The sequence below is a fragment of the Phyllostomus hastatus genome, unplaced genomic scaffold, assembly GCF_019186645.2.
Source record: "Phyllostomus hastatus isolate PE091 unplaced genomic scaffold, TTU_PhHast_1.1 phas_contig_17, whole genome shotgun sequence".
Classification (NCBI taxonomy): Eukaryota; Metazoa; Chordata; class Mammalia; order Chiroptera; family Phyllostomidae; genus Phyllostomus; species Phyllostomus hastatus.
The window spans coordinates 37,567,704-37,584,605 of NW_025333664.1; the positions used below are offsets into that span (position 1 = coordinate 37,567,704).

Below are 16,902 nucleotides of genomic sequence, written 5' to 3' on the forward strand. Positions count from 1 at the left end.
AAACTGGAAACATACAAATATAGGGAATTGCAGCTTACCAGAGCAAAGACTCAAGTAGAAACCACTGTGGCAGGGTAGGAAAACTTGAACTGTAACTGAAAAACTGCTGGAGGCACAATGTGGACAAGTCGAGAGTTAAACTCTAGGGAGACTCATTCATGAGGGTAGGGAGCTCCCACACTTCTGAGTTTTACCTCTGGAAGCTCTACTAGGTTGCCACAGTAAATACCCAGACAAATCCCTCTGGCTTCTGGCAGAGGGGAGGGGAGAAGGAACTGTTTAGAAACATACCAGAGCACTCTGTTCTTCTTAACAAGGCCTGCCCTGTGGTAATCTAGTTACCACAGTCTAATTTGCTGGGGTATTAGCAGAGTCTAACTGACTTGGGGAAGAGAAATATCCCATCCACTCTAGCCATCCTGTCCCAGCTATGGGGGAAAAAATACTGGAAAACACTTGCAAGGTTCACAGTCCACAGGCACAGACTCATTAAAAGACTGAGACCTAATCACAGGACTATAGAAAGTTTCCCCTCCCCACCATATCTCATCATCACATTAAATAAAAGCCTATTTACTGCAGTTCTTTTTCCCTAGTATATCATGGTAACCTATCAAGAAGAAATGACAAGGCAAAAATCACAGAAATGACAAATGCATCTTTAAGTTAAAGGATATATCAAAAGAATCCTCAAAATCAAAAAGCAAAGACAATACTGAAAAAAAAAAAACCAGAAGAGAAAATACAAGAACTGTAGGACAGCTACAAAAAGTGTAACATATGTGTAAGAGGAAGACCAGAAGAAGAAAAAGAGAAAGGAATAGAAGAAATATTTGAAACAACAGTGACTGAGAATTTCCCTAAATTATTGCCAGACACCAAACAACAGATCTAGGAAGCTCAGAGAACACCAGGCAAGATGAATTAAAAAAAACAAACAAATAAAACCCAGAAAACAAAAACAAAACAAAACTACATCTAGGTATATCAGTGTCAAATTACAGAAAAATCAAAGATAAGGAAAAAAATTCTGAAAGAAGCTAGAGGGAAAAAACACCTTACCTATCGAGGACCAAAGATGAGAATTACATCTGACTTCTCCTCAGAAATCATGCATTCAAGATAGTGAAATAAAATATTAAAAATGTTGAGAGAAAAACCCCACCAACTTCAAGTTCTGTACCCAGCAAAATTACCCTTCAAAAGTGAAAGAGAAATAAGGACTTTTTCAGACAGACAAATTGAGTTTGTTGCCAATAGACCTACCTTGCAATAAATGGTTTATTTATTTTTATCCTTACCAAAGGACATATTTAGAGACATGAAGGGGGTGGAAAAGAGAGAAAGAGAGACAGGGAGAGAGGGAGAGGGAGATAGTAAGGGAGAGAGAGAGAGAAAGAAAGAAACCTCAATCAGCTGCCTCTCGTATGCATCCCAACCAGGGATTGACCCTGCAACCTAGGTATGTGCCTTGACTGGGAATCGAACTGGCCAACTTCTGAAGTTTGGGACAGTGCTCCAACCAACTGAGCTACCCAGCCAGGGCACAACCAATGTTTTAATAAGTTCTTTAGCTAGGAGAAAAATAATATAGGTGAGAACTCAGATCTACATAAAGAAAGAAAGAACACTGAAGAAATAAGTGAAAGTAAAATGAAAATTTTTATTTTCTTATTCTTAATTGATTTAACAAATAAGTTTATTCAAATGATGGCAACAATGTAATAATTATATATGTTTATGTATATCTGTGTGTGTGTGTATACATGCCATGCTTATGAATGCTTCAGGTGAAATAAATGACAGTAATGATAGAAATGAATTAGTATTATTATATTATTTTAAGAAGTAGAATGTTACTTGAAAGTGAACCTGGATTAATTGTAAAGCTACATTGCAAACTCAAGGGAAACCACTAAAGAAAGTAAAAAAAAGAAGTAAAATTTATAAGCTAAGAAGGGAAAAAAATGACATCACATAAAATGCTCAATTAAAACTTCAGAAGGTAGAAAAAGAGTGGATAACAAAAACAGGAAGAAAGTTCAAAGGTAATAAATAGAAAACAGTAACTAATATTGTAGATATTAATCCAACTACATAACAATTTTGAGTGTCAATGGTCTAAATGTATCAATTAAAAAAGATTTTCAGAGTGAATCAAAAAAATGACCCAAATATATGTTGTTTACATGAAATCCATTTTAAATATAAAGACACATATAGATTAAAAGTAAATGGATGAAAAAAATGGATGGGATCAAAATACCACGTGAACACTAATCAAAAGAAAGCAGGAAGAGCTATGCTAACTCTAGACAGAGCAGAGCAGACCTAAAAGTTATTAGCGATAAAGAAGGGCATTATATAATGATAAAGGGGTCAATTCTCCAAGACACAATTCTTAATGTGTATGCACCTAATAATATAGGGTTAAACTACATGAAGAAAAAACTGAGAGAACTGCAAGAAGAAGCAGATAGTTGGAGGCTTAACATTCCTCAATTAGAAATGATTAGGTCCAGCAGGCAGAAAATCAAGAAAATCAGAAAGCAGTCTATATGATACCACACACCCAGCATAAAACCATCATACAAAACACCAACAAAAGCAAAATGCAACACAAAACACTTGCACAATGTTTATTTCTCTGTAAGGCTATAGACCAAAGTAATCACAGTGGTTACCTGTGAGAAGGTAACTGAGAAGATAGGAAAGGAGAGCAGAGGTGCTCAAGGAGCTTTCCTTTATTATATTGTTGAATGTTTTATAATGAAAATATATTCACATCTTACTTATATGCTCAAATTATTTTTTTTAAAAAGGGGCTATACAAATAAGCAAGGGAATAAATAGGTGAACTTGTGGGGAGAGAGAGGAGAAATTAAAAAAATCTTTTCTATATAATATACTGTCTTGCCAAAACCCTTTTTCCAGTCTGTTGATTAATACCCACATATCTCTCTCCTCAAGCTCCCAATTATAATATATTCTTCCCTATCACTCATGTATGTCATAAGTGAAAGTACCTATATGTTCACAGACTAAGTACGCAAAAACATATTAAGCATGTTTCCTAAATGAGAAATGGAATACACCCATCTTATATTTAAGGAGAGACCTTCTTTCAAAACTTTTTCCTTCTTTGGGATAAGGAGGAATGAAAATATGCAGCAAATTTATATGTAAATACAGAAGTTAAAGTTCAATGGGACCTTAAGAAAAATGGGGTTTCATTTTAGGTTATAGTGAACTGATATAGAAGTTTGTCTGATGAATTGTAAAACATCTTCAGATATTGGCTTACTTTGAAGTATCTTATCAGGGGCTCTGTTAGGTCATATATAAAATGTATCCTAAACACCCCTTGTTCTCAAACCTCAGTCTAATCTGGTGGTAGTGGTAATATATGAGGCCTGTCTAGAAAAAGTACAGCCATTATTAATATAACAAGAATAGTTTGCACGACATTGATGCAACCTGGCAGCCAAAGCGAGTGGATTGGAATGCACATGGGTGAACAAGGACAACTTCACTGTACTAGTTCAGTGGGGGCAGTAAATGCTATTGAGCCTGTGTACTGTGTGGCTGCCACATTCAAAATGACTAGGCGAGTAGAACAATGGATCTGCATCAAATTTTGCATTAGGTTTGAACATTCCTCCCCAGAAACTATTCCCATGATTCAGAAAGCAACAGCTATGGGCAACTGGTGATTGGCAGCTTCATCATGAAAATGTTACTGTTCATGCATCACATCTTGTTCAGAGTTTTTTGGCAAAGCATTGAATCACCCAGGTGACTCAGCCCCACTACAGCCCAGATTTGGCACACAGTAACTTCTGGCTTTTCCCAAAATTGAAATCACCTTTGAAAGGGCAGCGATTTCAGACTGTCAGTGAGATTGAGAAAAGTACAATGGGGTAGCTGACAAAGAGTGGGAGGACTGCATGAGGTCTCAGGGTACCTACTTTGAAGGGGACTGAGTCATCATTGTCCTATGTACAATATTTCTTGCATCTCGTATCTTCTTCTATAAAGGTCTCTAGTTTTCATATTACATGGCTGGATACCTTCTGGACAGACCTTGTATAAACAGTAACAGAGCTATACTAACAACAGGGGAAAACTATAAGGTTTTGCTACTCAAAGCTGCAGACTGGCAGCATTTGCATTACCCAGGGTCAACTGAGATCCCAGCCCTAACCCTCTGAAGCTGCATTTTAACATGATCTTTAGGTGACCAGGATGCTCATCAAGATTTGAGAAGTAATGAACTGTGGGATTACAGAAGGAGCACTACTGGTCCACTGGGAAGTGGTCAGAGGTCTGCAGACAATAAGGTTATAGGAGCATTTCAGGCTGAGAAAGGAGCAGGCTCATGATTATGGCAGTCAGAGTAAGAAGGGTTCTGGAAGAAAACTGGGCACTTTGGAAGATGTAGGAGACAAGGCAATTAAGGTAGGCTGAGGCAAGAGGCAAAAAGGCCAGGCTGACCTGCTGAGAATTCTGGTGGAAGCCATAGAAAAATTTAAACAGCAATGGGACAGGATCAGATTTTTATGTTTGGACATCACTCTGGTGGCAGAGTAGAGGACAAAATGAAGAAGAGAGGCTGGAACAGGCAGACTGTATACTTAAGTGAGGACAATTCAGTTTGGTACTACAGAGGAGGTCTTGGGGACTTAGAGGTAGAGATGGGTATTGAGTCCCAACCAGAGAGAGAAACAGTGCTCTAGCTGCAGGTAGACACAGGAAGTTTCTTTCTTCTCATAGTACCCAACCAGCGGATTAGCAACACTTGGAATTGTTAGAAATGCAAATTCTTTGGTCCTACCCCAGATATACTGTGTCAGAAAATCTGGTGGGTGGGGCACACAAATCCAATTTTGAGAAAGCTCTCTCTTTTTTTTTTTTAGATTTTATTTATTTATTTATTTTTAGAGAGGGAAGGGAGGGAGAAAGAGAGAGAAACATCAATGTGCGGTTGCTGGGGGCTGTGGCCTGCAACCCAGGCATGTGCCCTGACTGGGAATCAAACCTGCGATGATTTGGTTCACAGCCCGTGCTCAATCCACAGAGCTACGCCAGCCAGGGCGAGTAACTCTTTTTAAAGTGAGAACCACTGCTCAGCCTGTCAAAAATCCTGTAACATAGAATTGCTTAGAATTAAGGCTTAGAATTGTCACAACTTGTTTCCCTAAAAAGAAAAGAAACAAAAAGAATGTGATGAATACAGTCAAGCCAATGTCCTCAAACTTAATTTGTTCAATTTGCAATTGAAGAGGCAGAAAAAGAGGGAAGGGAGGATATTCCTACTTTACTAATCAAGGAAATGCTTGGTAAATGGCAAGAAATGCAAAGTTTTATTGAGAAATATCACCCTGACAAAGTAGCAAACCCTGCAATAAACTTGTACAATGACAAAGCAGTGTTTCACTTCAGGCAAGTGTAAAACACAGGCAAAACCAAAAATCATTCAATAGGTTTTTAGTGAGCAGAGGCCAGGTAAGCCTAAAGCAAGATCTAGTAATAGAACAAAGAGACAAAAGGGAAAAAACACCCAGACCAGCTACCTGACATTTTTATGGAAGGGGACTCCCCTTCCAAACAATAACATCCCTCCATCCCTCCTCTCCATATTCAGTCATCAATAGCTCTCAACATTAAAGATAAATCTAGTGCATACAAAAATTTTCATTTTTTACTGTACATTTCACTTTATTTTTGTTGAATTTTCATTTATACTTGAAGTCCTTTTTGTTTTAAAGTGTTAATAGATTCAACAGTGCATTAGCCATGTACTGTATATAAAAAAGGTTAAAACAGGCAATTATTTGGAGGTCCACAACAAATTAATTCAATTTACATTATTTTTAATGGGAAAAATGATTTGGTTTTCAAACTAATTGCTTTTCGAATAGCTTTCTGGAACAAATGAAGTTAAGAGAACTGAGGTTCCACAGCTACATTGGTCAGAACAAAAGTCACAAACAATTTAGATTTTAGATAGTGCCCAGAAAAAAAAAAAAGAAGAAAGAAAACACAATGACGATCCTGTCCAAAAAACCTTACATTTGGAGAATTAAAATAGTTTTGGTAGCAGTCATGATGTTCTCAGTAGCTTAATTAAATAAAACCTAAAATAAAATTAAGCAGGGATCCAAGGTGGGAGCTACACTAACGTCCTCCCGATACATAATGGAATTACAACTAAATTATAGAAGAATCATCCTGAATAACCAAATGAACACTAGCTGGAGAGAAGCCTTATAACCAAGGACTTACAGGAGAACCCATATTGAAACTGGTAGAAAGTGCAGAAATGTGAGAGGGCTGGCTGGGCTACAATTGGTGGCAGTTTAAGTTCTGGAGGTATATCTCAGCTGTGGGGGTGGGGGGTTCCCTCTGAGAACTGTGAGGTCTAAACCCCAAGACAGACTTCCCAGCCTATAGCATTACAACTGGAAAAAGTACCTATGTAACATCCAGCTGTGAAAAGCAGTGGGGTTTCCCTCTGCCAGGGAAAGACAGCTAGAAACACAGTCACCCTCTTAAAGGGCCAACCTACAAAGTTTCATTTGTAGCCACTTACCGTGGGCTCCAGTGAAAAGAGGGCAGAGCAAACTAAAGCAGCATAAGGAGAGTCTGCGGTTGGTGGACTGGTTGGTGGACTGGAGAGAGAGCTGAAGGGTCAGTTGCCAAATCACTGTGCTCAGTCATCCCCCTATATTGCAGAAGCTGTCTTTCTGGGGCAGATCGCTCCTCTCCAGATGGCATCAGCTTAGCCTCAGGAATCCCTCTTGCCCCACCGTATGGAACTTCAGCCCTGCTGAGATGGACAGCCAGAGGCTCTGTCAGTGACAAGGACTAACAGGCAGCTTGCAGGCAGAAGCTGACTGTGGGTACTTTGAGACTTTTGCTGACATACTCTGGGAATAGTGCAGGTAAAAGCTGGTCTTGGTGCATAGCTTGGTCCTTTCCCCAAGCACCCAGCCCAGCAGAGGGAACCTATGGATCACTGATCGATCCAAACACATTGCCCATGGACAGTCATAGGTGGTGACTGACATAGGCCTGTACCAGAGTCTTGCAAGTCTACCTAATACCAACAAACAAACAAACACAAAGAGGCAGCCAAAATGGGAAGACAAAGAAACAGGCCCCAAATGCAAGAACAAGAGGATGCTCCAGAAGAGCTAATAAAATGGAGCCACACAATTTCTCAGATATCGAGTTAAAAGTAATGATTACAAAAATGTTCAACAGCATTAAAGAGGACATATAGATGATAAAAAAGGACCAGACAGAAATTAAAAATACCTGAAATAAGTAATACCCTGGAAAGAATAAGCAGTAGGTTAGATGATACAGAGGATTGAATCAGCAATTTGGCAGACAAGGTAGAAAACAACACCCAGTCAGAGCACCAAAAAGAGAAAAGATTATTAAAAAATGAGGATAGTATAGGGACCATTGGGACAACATGCAGTGTAACACCATCCATATCATAGGGGTAACTAGAAGGTAAAGCTAGAGCACAAGGTATTGAGAACCTATTTGAAAAAATGATGACCAAAAATTTCCCTAATCTGGTAAAGGAAAAAGACACACAAGTCCAGGAAGAACAGAGAGTCCCAAACAAGATGGACTCGAAGAGGCCTACAACAATACACATCATAATAAAAATGGCAGAGTTTAAATACAAGAAGAGAACCTTAAAACCACAAAGAGGAAGACAGTTACCTACAAGGGAGTTCCCATAAGAGTGTCATCTGCTTTCTCACAGAAACATTTCAAGCCATAAGGGATTGGCAAAAATATTAAAAATGATGAAAAGTAAGGACCTACAACTAATGCTACTTTACCCAGTAAGCTTATCATTTAAAATTGAAGGAGAAATAAAGAGCTTCCCAGACAAGAAAAAGCTAAAGGAGTTTGTTAACACCAAACTAGTACTGTAACAAATGGTAAAGGGCTTGCTTGAAGAAGAAAACATAGGAACATAGTTAAAAAATAAAATGGCAATAAATACATATCTATCAATAACCACTTAAAAGTAAATGGCTTAATCAGGGGTGTCGAACCTTTTGGAGTCTCTGCACCACACTGGAAGGAGAGTTGTTTTGGGCTACACATTAGGGACATTGTGACATTATAATCACAAAAAAATCTAATAATGTTTTCAGTAAACTTATAATTTTGTGTTGGGCTGCATTCATAGCCATCCTGGGCTGCATGAGGCCCATGGGTTGCAAGTTGGACACCCCTGGTTAAATGATCCAATCAAAGGACATAGGGTAGCTGAATGGGTAAGAAAACAAGACATATATATGCTGTCCCCAAGAGACTCACCTCAGAACTAAAAATACACAAAGACTAAAAGTAAGAGGATGGAAAAAAATATTTAATGCAAATGTAAAGGAAAAAAAAAGCTGGGGTAGCAGTACTTATATCTGACAAAATAGACTTTAAAACCAAGGCTATAGTAAGAGACAAAGAAGGATACTAGATAGAGATAACAATCCAAAAGAGGATATAATCCTAGTAAACATTTATGCTCCCAACATAGGAGCACCTAAATATGTAAAGCATATCTTGATAAGCAAAAAGGGAGATATTGACGGAAATAGTCATAGTAGGGAACTGTAAACCCTCTTGATATCAATGGATAGATCTTCCAGACAAAATAAACAAGGATTCAGCAGCCTTAAATGACACACTGAATCAAAAGGATTTAATTGATATCTACAGAGCATTTCACCCCAAAGAAGTAGAATATACATACTTTTCAAGTACACAAGGAATGTTTTCTAGGATAGACCACATCTTAGTACACAAAATAAGTCAATAAATTTAAGAAGACTGAAATTATATCAAGCATCTTCTCTGACCACAATGCTATGAACTAGAAATCAATCACAAGAAAAACACTGAAAATACACAAAAGACATGGACACTAAATAACATTTTCAAAACAATGAATAGGTTATTAATGAGATCAAGGAATAAATCAAAAGTTACCTTGAAACATGTGAAAATGTGAACATAAGAACCTAAATTTTATGGGACACAGCAAAAGCACTCATAAGAGGGAAATTCATAGCATTACAAGCCTACCTCAAGAATTGAGGGAAAAACTCAAACAATCTAACTTTATACTTGAAGAAACAACAAAAAAAATAAACACAACAATAAACAAAACTGAAAGTGAACGAAGGAAATAAAGACCAGAGCAGAAATAAATGAAAGAGTGTCAAAAAAATAAGAAAGATCAATGAAACCAACAGCTAGTTCTTTGCAGAGAAAAACAAGACTGAAAAATATTTAACCAGGCTCATCAATGGGAAAAAAAGAAAGAATGGATCTAAATAAATACAATCAGAAATAAAAGAGGAGAAGTAACAACTGACACCAAAGAAAAAGGATTGTAATGAAACATTATGAACAACTATATGACAACAAATTCAATGATCTAGAAGAAATGGTTAAATTCCTAGAAACAAACAATCTTGCAAAACTGAATCAGGAAGAATCACAGAATCCGAATAGACAGATTTCACCTAGTGAAATTGAAGCAGTAATCAAAAAACACCCAACAAACAAATGCCCTGGACTGGATGGCTTTACAGGTGAATTTTATCAAACATTCACAGAAGATCTAACATCTCTCCTTCTCACAGTACTCCAAAAAATTCAAGAAGAGGGAAGACTCCCAATCTCATTTTATGAGGCCAGCATTATCCTAATTCCAAAACTAAATAAAGACACTACAAAGAAAAAAATCATAGGCCAATATCCCTAACAAACATAGATGCTAAAATCTTCAACAAAATATTAGCAAACCAAATATAGCAATATATCAAAAATATCATACACTATGATTAAATGGGATCTATTCTGGGGATGCAAAGTTGGTACAATGTCCACAAATCAATAAACATACTACATAAACAAAATAAAGGATAAAAACCACATGATTGTATCAATAGATGCAGAATAAAACATTTGATAAACCCCAGCACCCATTTTTGATAAAAATGCTCAGCAAAATGGTAATAGAGGGAAAATACATCAATGTAATAAAGGCCATGTATGACAAACCCAGAGGCAACATCATATTCAATGAGCAAAAACTGTAAGTGTTCCCCTTAAGATCAGGAACAAGATACGGATGTCCGAATTTGCTTGTCTTATTCAACATAGCTCTGGAAGTCCTAGCCATTGCAATCAGACAAAAAGAAATAAAAGACATCCAAATTGGAAAGGAGGAAGTAAAACTCTCATTTTATATGCAGATGACATGATACTGTATATCGAGGACCCTAAAGATTCTATCAGAGAACTACTAGAATTGATAAATGAATTCATTAAAGTAGCAAGATACAAAATTAATATCCAAAAATCAGTTGCATTTTTATATGTCAATAATGAACTATCAGAAAGTGAAATTAAGAAAACAACCCCATTCACAATTGCTTCAAAAAGAATAAAATAGCTAGGAATAAATTTAACCAAGAATGTTAAGATTTGTACTTGGAAAATGATAAGACACTGAACAAAGAAATTGAAGACACAAATAATTGGAAGCATATACTGTGTCCATGGCTAGGAGGAATTAACATTATTAAAATGTCCATACTACCCAAAGCAGTCTACAGATTCAATGCAATTACTATTAAGGTGCCAATGATGAACTTCAGAGAACTAGAACAAATATTCCAAAAATTTACATGGAACCACAAAAGACCAGGGAGTGATCTTGAGAGTGTACAGCAAAGTTGAAGGAATCACACTACCTAATATCAAACTATATTGCAATGCCATAGTAATCAAAACAGCATGGTACTGGCATAAAAACAGACATATAGGTCAAAGGAACAGAATAGAGAGCCAGAAATAAACCCATGTCTTTATAGTCAATTATAATTTCACAAAGGAAGCAAAAACATACAATAAGCTAAATATAGTTTATTCAATAAATGGTGTTGGAAAAAATGGGACATATTCATGCAACAAACAATGAAACTAGAGTATCTTCTGATACTGCACACAAGAATACGCTCAAAATGGATTAAAGACTTAAATATTAGACTTGAAACCATAAAAATCCTACTAAAACACATGCAGTAAAATCTCAGACATTGCTTGTAGCAATATTTTTTCTGACATGTCTCCTCAGGCAAGGGACACAAAGCCCTGAATAAACTGGACTACATCAAACTAAAAAGTTTTCCACAGCAAAGGAAATCAACAAAATGAATGGGCAACCCACCGAATGGGAGAACATATTCACCACTATATCTGACAAGGGATTCATATCTAAAATTTATAAAGAACTTTAAACCCAACACTAAAAAACCAAACAACCCAAATGAAAAAATGGACTAAAGACCTGAATACACACTTCTCCAAAGAGGGCATACAGATGGCCAAGACATTTGAAAAGATGTTCGATGTCACCAATCATCAAGGAAATGCAGATTAAAATCACAATGAGATATCACCTCACACCTGTCAGAACAGCTCTCAAAAAAAAAAAAAATCAACAAGTGTTAGTGAAGATGTGGAGAAAAGGGAACACTCCTGCACCATATGGATTTACCTCAAAAAATGAGGAATGGGCCCTGGCTGGTGTGGCTCAGTGGACTGAGCGCCCAGCTGCAAACCAAAGGCTTACAAGTTTGATTCCCAGTCAGGGCACATGCCTGGGTTGCGGGCCAGGTCCCCAATGGGGGCCACACGAGAGGCAACCACACATTGATTTTTCTCTTTCTCCTTCCCTTCCCTTGTCTAAAAATAAATAAATAAAATCTTTTAAAAAGTGAGAAATGGCCCTGGCTGGCATAGCTCAGTGGATTGAGCGCGGGCTGGGAACCAAAGTGTCCCAGGTTCGATTCCCAGCCAGGGTACATTCCTGGGTTGCAGGCCATAACCCCCAGCAATCGCACATTGATATTTCTCTCTCTCTGTCTCCCTCCTTTTCCTCTCTAAAAATAAATAAAATATTTTTAAAAAATGAGAAATGGATCTGCCTTATGACCCAGTGATTCCACTTTGGGGAATTAATCTTAACAAACCCTAAACACTAATTCAAAAGAATATATGGTACCTTAAGTTCACTGCAGCAATATTGACAATAGCCAAGATTTGAAAACAACCAAGTGGCCATCAATAGATGCCTTACGGGAGAAAAAAAAAACACACACACAAAAACCCTATTACACATTTACAGAATGGATGGCTACTCGAAGTAAAAAGGAAGAAAATCTGCATGGATGGACCTGGAGAACATTATGCTAAGTGAAATAAGCCAGTCAGAGAAAGACCAATACCATATGATTTCACCCATATGTGGAATCTAACAAACGAACTGAATAAGCCAAATGTAGACACACTCCTAGATAAAGAGCAGGCTGATAGCTTTGGGGGTGGGATCAGGGGGTCGGGGATGGAGAAATCCAGCAAAAAAGAAAAAAAGAGCTCATGGTAGGTGCAACAGTGTGGTGATTGCAGGGCCAGGGTTGAAGGTGGAAAAGGTACAGGGGTGATAAATGGTACTGGAAACATACAATAAAAAAAACAAAATACAATTACACAACAGATAAAATTAAGTAATCATCCCAGTTGTAAATTCTTTCTATTCCCTCTATCGCCACAAAAACCACCTCAGGAAAAACGCTGGGATACTTTTTGGTCCTTTGAAAACTGTGTTTCTGATGCAACCGCCCATTAAAAAAACACAATCCTAAATTTAAAACCTAAAAAACGGAGCAGCAGAGCTGACGCAGTCATCTCAAGAGAAGTGGGCCGTTTCCCAGCCACACCCTTGCGGACCGCAGGGCCTCCTTCCTCAGGCTGTTCCCAAAGATAAATAAATCTCTCCTTGTTTTTTCCAGACCTGAAATTAGCGATGACTCAGAGCACTCGGTATGGCCTCAGTCGTCTCGGGAAGGAGGAGAATGTGCAGATTTCTTCCTTCAGGCAAAGGCCCGACTTGCTGGGCAGGACCAATCAGGGGAGGGTGGCGAGAATCGCACCAAAGTAGGTATAAAAATGTGGGATCGCGTTCCCTTACCGTCTGCAACTGTACTCCCGCGGGTCTTGTTTTCAACTCCCTCCCCCGAGGCCCCGCCCGCCCTCTGACCCCTCCCTCTTCTTCCCCCGCCCTCTCCAGGCCCCGCCCCTTAGCGGTGGCGCACACCTGGCCAGGTAGCTATTTCCTTGTAAGGCCAAGGGATTCGCAGTGGGCGTGGCGCCACATGGCCCCTAATTGTTGGGAGCTGCGTCAACCGCCGTGCGTTTTACTTTGCCCGCCCCTCGCCAGCAGGTGCCAGTCCAAACTCCGCCTCCTATACGTTAGTAGAAGACAGAGGAAAGACCCACCCCTCCCTCCCATTGGACCCGAACTAGTGAGAGAGAATCCCAATTTCCAGAAGGTTGGGAAATCGTCCCGCCCACGGGTTGTTCGGACGGCCGCCTGGGCGGGGCGTTACTAGACCAATCGGTTGCGGAGCTACGGCGGTTGGCGCGTGACGTGCGCAATGTCGTGTTTGGGCAGGAGGCGCGCGTCCGCGCACCCGTCTCTCGGTAGGCTCGCGCCCTGCGTAGTCTTCTCGGTTTGTTGCTCTGTCTAGCTTCCCTGAGGAGGACGTTCAGCAGACTCAGCATCCGCCGACTTATTCCCCCGCGTCCGTGCTACCGCCGCGGCGAAGATGGTGAGTGGGGGGAAGATCGAGGAGGGAGCTGGTCTGAGGGGCGAGCGCTATCTCCCCGTCCAGGGGTGACCCAGTCCCTGCTGCTTTCTCCCGACCGGAGGGGGTTTAGGGTGTCTGCTGCCCGCTGGAGTCCTTGTTTTGGAGCGGCTCCCCCAGCCGCTACGTTGGTCGCAGCAGCAGTTCGACTGCCGCGTCGCCTCAGTGGTTCCTCCCGCCCGGGCCGTGGTACTACCAGCCGGGTTTGAGCCCCTCCCCCCCCCGGTAAAATCAGGGTGGGGGGCATCTGAATTCCTTGTGGGCCTTGCTGGGGCTTGTTGCCCCTAAAGCGCGGCATAGAGGAGGCCAGTGACTCGTGCGAATTTCGCTTGAGAGGTCTGTCCATCTCGATGAGGAAAATAAGGCCTTTATTGAACAACCCTAGAGCGCGGAATGATCACTACGAGCCTGACCCTGGCATGATTAAGAACGGGTGGCCTTGCAGCCGCTTTGTTGTCGTATCTGGCAATCAGCTTCCAGCAGCACTCTCATCGTGCTTGTCAAGCTTGGCAGTGTCTCCTTAACCCTCGCCTCCCCAATCTCTCATATGTGGTTATAAATTTTAACTGTAAACAGTTTGGCTGTGCCAGAACTTAGCATGCAAGGTGTGGGCACGATGCTGGGATGCTAATAAAAACAAACGAAAAAACTTATAAAAAGTCCGTTAAATTATCCAGGTCTCTAAATAGTAAACGGAAGCTCATATATGCTAGGTGATGGATACTTTGCTTAACTTACATATTTTTTCCTCTATGCTGTAATTCCAGTTTGCTGTAAAACAGTATTAACGGGACAATCAAGTAGAACATTTGCACACGCTATTACCATTTTTGGTCAATGATTTGCAGGCAAAAGCTTACCAGACTTTGCTATAAATATTACACTGTTTTTACATCTGTCTGCCTGGAAGCAGTTGGTACCAGCTTATCTGCATACACAAATGTTCTCCCTGAATAACAATTTTGGTTTTTCTTACGGTATTGCAGACTGTCTCATTAGTGGAAGAAAATGAGGTTGATCATTTTCTGAATGATTGGGGATATGTAATTGAAATTTGATATTCAGTTTCTGGTTCTTATTTGGTTTAATTCTGTAAGCTACAAAGAGGATCAGCACTTTAAGACTTTTTAACCTGTTTAAGATTATATATATATATATATTACTTTATACTAAAAGACTTTTAATCTAAGAGTGTTGAGTTCTAATAAATGTAAGGCCATCAGCTCTGATGAAAGTACTTTGGAACCTGCTTTAGGGTCCTCTGATTTGACACTCTTTTTCTTTTTTTGTGGGGGGGGTCGGGTTTTGCTAGACTGCAAACTTTATCTTCTGTTTGAAAATAGGACCAAGAATTTTAACTTCAGTGAAATGCTTAAACTTTAGCTAAAGCTTTATTTCCTTATTCCTATAATTCAAACAAAATGAAGAATCTTATTTACTGGTTCTTGGGGGAGGAGGAGAAATAAAAATCATAATGGGGGATTCCAAATACATTTCAGACTTGGTTTAGAGAGGTCAATAAGACCTTATAAGCTAGTCTTTTTTGGATGTTTGCAAAGAAAGTTCAAAATATAGACTGACCATTTCTAAGGTTACTCTTGTATTTAGCCTCATGAGAACAGGGCATTTTATTCAGGCCAGCTATTAGAGAATATTGTGGAGATGGAAAGTTACTTTATTATACCAGATTTAAGCATTTTACTTATGTATTTGGAACTGTTTAGATCTGCTGGTTAGATGCTTGGTTCCGTTTTTTTTTTAAAAATTAGGTTAAATTTTAACTGCTGATTGTTTTGTTCTACATTAACAAAATCACTTCCCATTCCTCAGCAAGTCTTCTAGAAACACTTTGGAATAAAGCAATTTGAAACCAACTCAAAAGATCACCCATGGCACTTTAAGATGAGATTTCACATTTTCAAAGTCTCACTTTGCCAATAAAAGTGCTAATAAAAGGGAAAAAAAAGCCCTACCCTCCACATCTACACACTCAAAACAAAACTTCAGTGTCTGTGTGCTGGATGTGCCAGTTTTCTCAGGCAGATTGTTTACCAGCCCACCCACCAAGTTCTTTGGGTTGCCTGCTCAGTAGTTCTTGTGTTGGGTATGGTTTGAGACATAACATAGACTTGCCTAGCTCCTTTTGTAACTGATAGTATGTGCATTTGCAGTATAGCTATATAGCTTTCTGGGAAGTAGGAGTGTAGTGTTGCCCTTGAAACAGTGTAAAGGTCTACATGATAATCTAACCCTTAACTTTACCCTAATCAGAATGCTACTCTAACAAACTGAGCTAATTGGCTTAGACTGAATTACAAATGTATTCTACCACTTGATGACTAGTAAAAACACTTTCACTTATAACAACCTAGTGGAATAGGTTGGACATGTATTCATGTGCCTATTTAACATATCAGAAAATAGACAAAAGGATTGACTTGTGACCTTTTCTGACTCCACATCAAGTTTTAAAATAATTTAAAAATTAATTTAGAAACATTTTAAACAGAGAACTATGCAGAATAACAGATTCCTTTGTCATATTTAAGGTTATGTTACCATTACATCTAAGTATGCAACTTTCTTACTCCAGTCTCTTCCCTTCCCAGAGATAGCCAACCATTCCAGTGTCAAAGGCATAATGTACCAGCCAATTAAGGAAATGATTTTTAGGCTATTGCAATTTGGAAGGCATCAATTAATGAGGGATGTCTCAAAAAAAATTAAAAAGGCATGGGGACCTGGGACAGGTAAGCCAGGGAATCTTAAAGATACACAGGAATGGAGTTTTATCTCCCATTGAGCCAGGGCAGAATCCTTTTCTTACCTGTTCTGCAGAACACAAAATTATGAGGGTGGATTTCTTAACTGGCACTGCTTTCCAGGAGCACATGGCTCAGGTAAAATTCAGCAGTCACCTGAAATTAGTGTATTTCATGCTCATGGATATTTCTATACTTTTATCTATGCATATATGCATCTGCAATAATACATACTGTATTGCCTTGATATGTTTTTAAATTTTATATAAATGTTATGCTTTGTGTATCTTTTTGCAACTTAAAAAAATTAAACTTGGTCAGGTTTGGGGGTGTTTTTTAGTTTTAGTTGTTGCTCGGGTTAACTGCTGAATACTTTTCCATTTAACAAC

The 16,902-nt window shown here is 39.0% G+C and overlaps 1 protein-coding gene and 1 long non-coding RNA gene across 2 annotated transcripts in view; one reads left to right on the forward strand and one right to left on the reverse strand.

Moving 5' to 3' along the window:
- LOC123814795 overlaps window positions 1-13,092 on the reverse strand; it is a 36,143-nt gene extending 23,051 nt beyond the window's left edge. The window contains exons 1-2 of the long non-coding RNA XR_006784992.1: window positions 12,899-13,092; window positions 6,593-6,826 (exon numbers count right to left, since the gene is read on the reverse strand). This is a non-coding gene — a long non-coding RNA (uncharacterized LOC123814795). The remainder of the gene's footprint in view (window positions 1-6,592; window positions 6,827-12,898) is intronic.
- Window positions 13,093-13,527: 435 nt separating this feature from the next.
- DSTN (destrin, actin depolymerizing factor) overlaps window positions 13,528-16,902 on the forward strand; it is a 49,699-nt gene continuing 46,324 nt past the window's right edge. Inside the window, exon 1 of the mRNA XM_045833531.1 lies at window positions 13,528-13,715. Coding sequence (XP_045689487.1) covers window positions 13,713-13,715 — 3 coding nt within the window. The 5' untranslated portion in view covers window positions 13,528-13,712. The remainder of the gene's footprint in view (window positions 13,716-16,902) is intronic.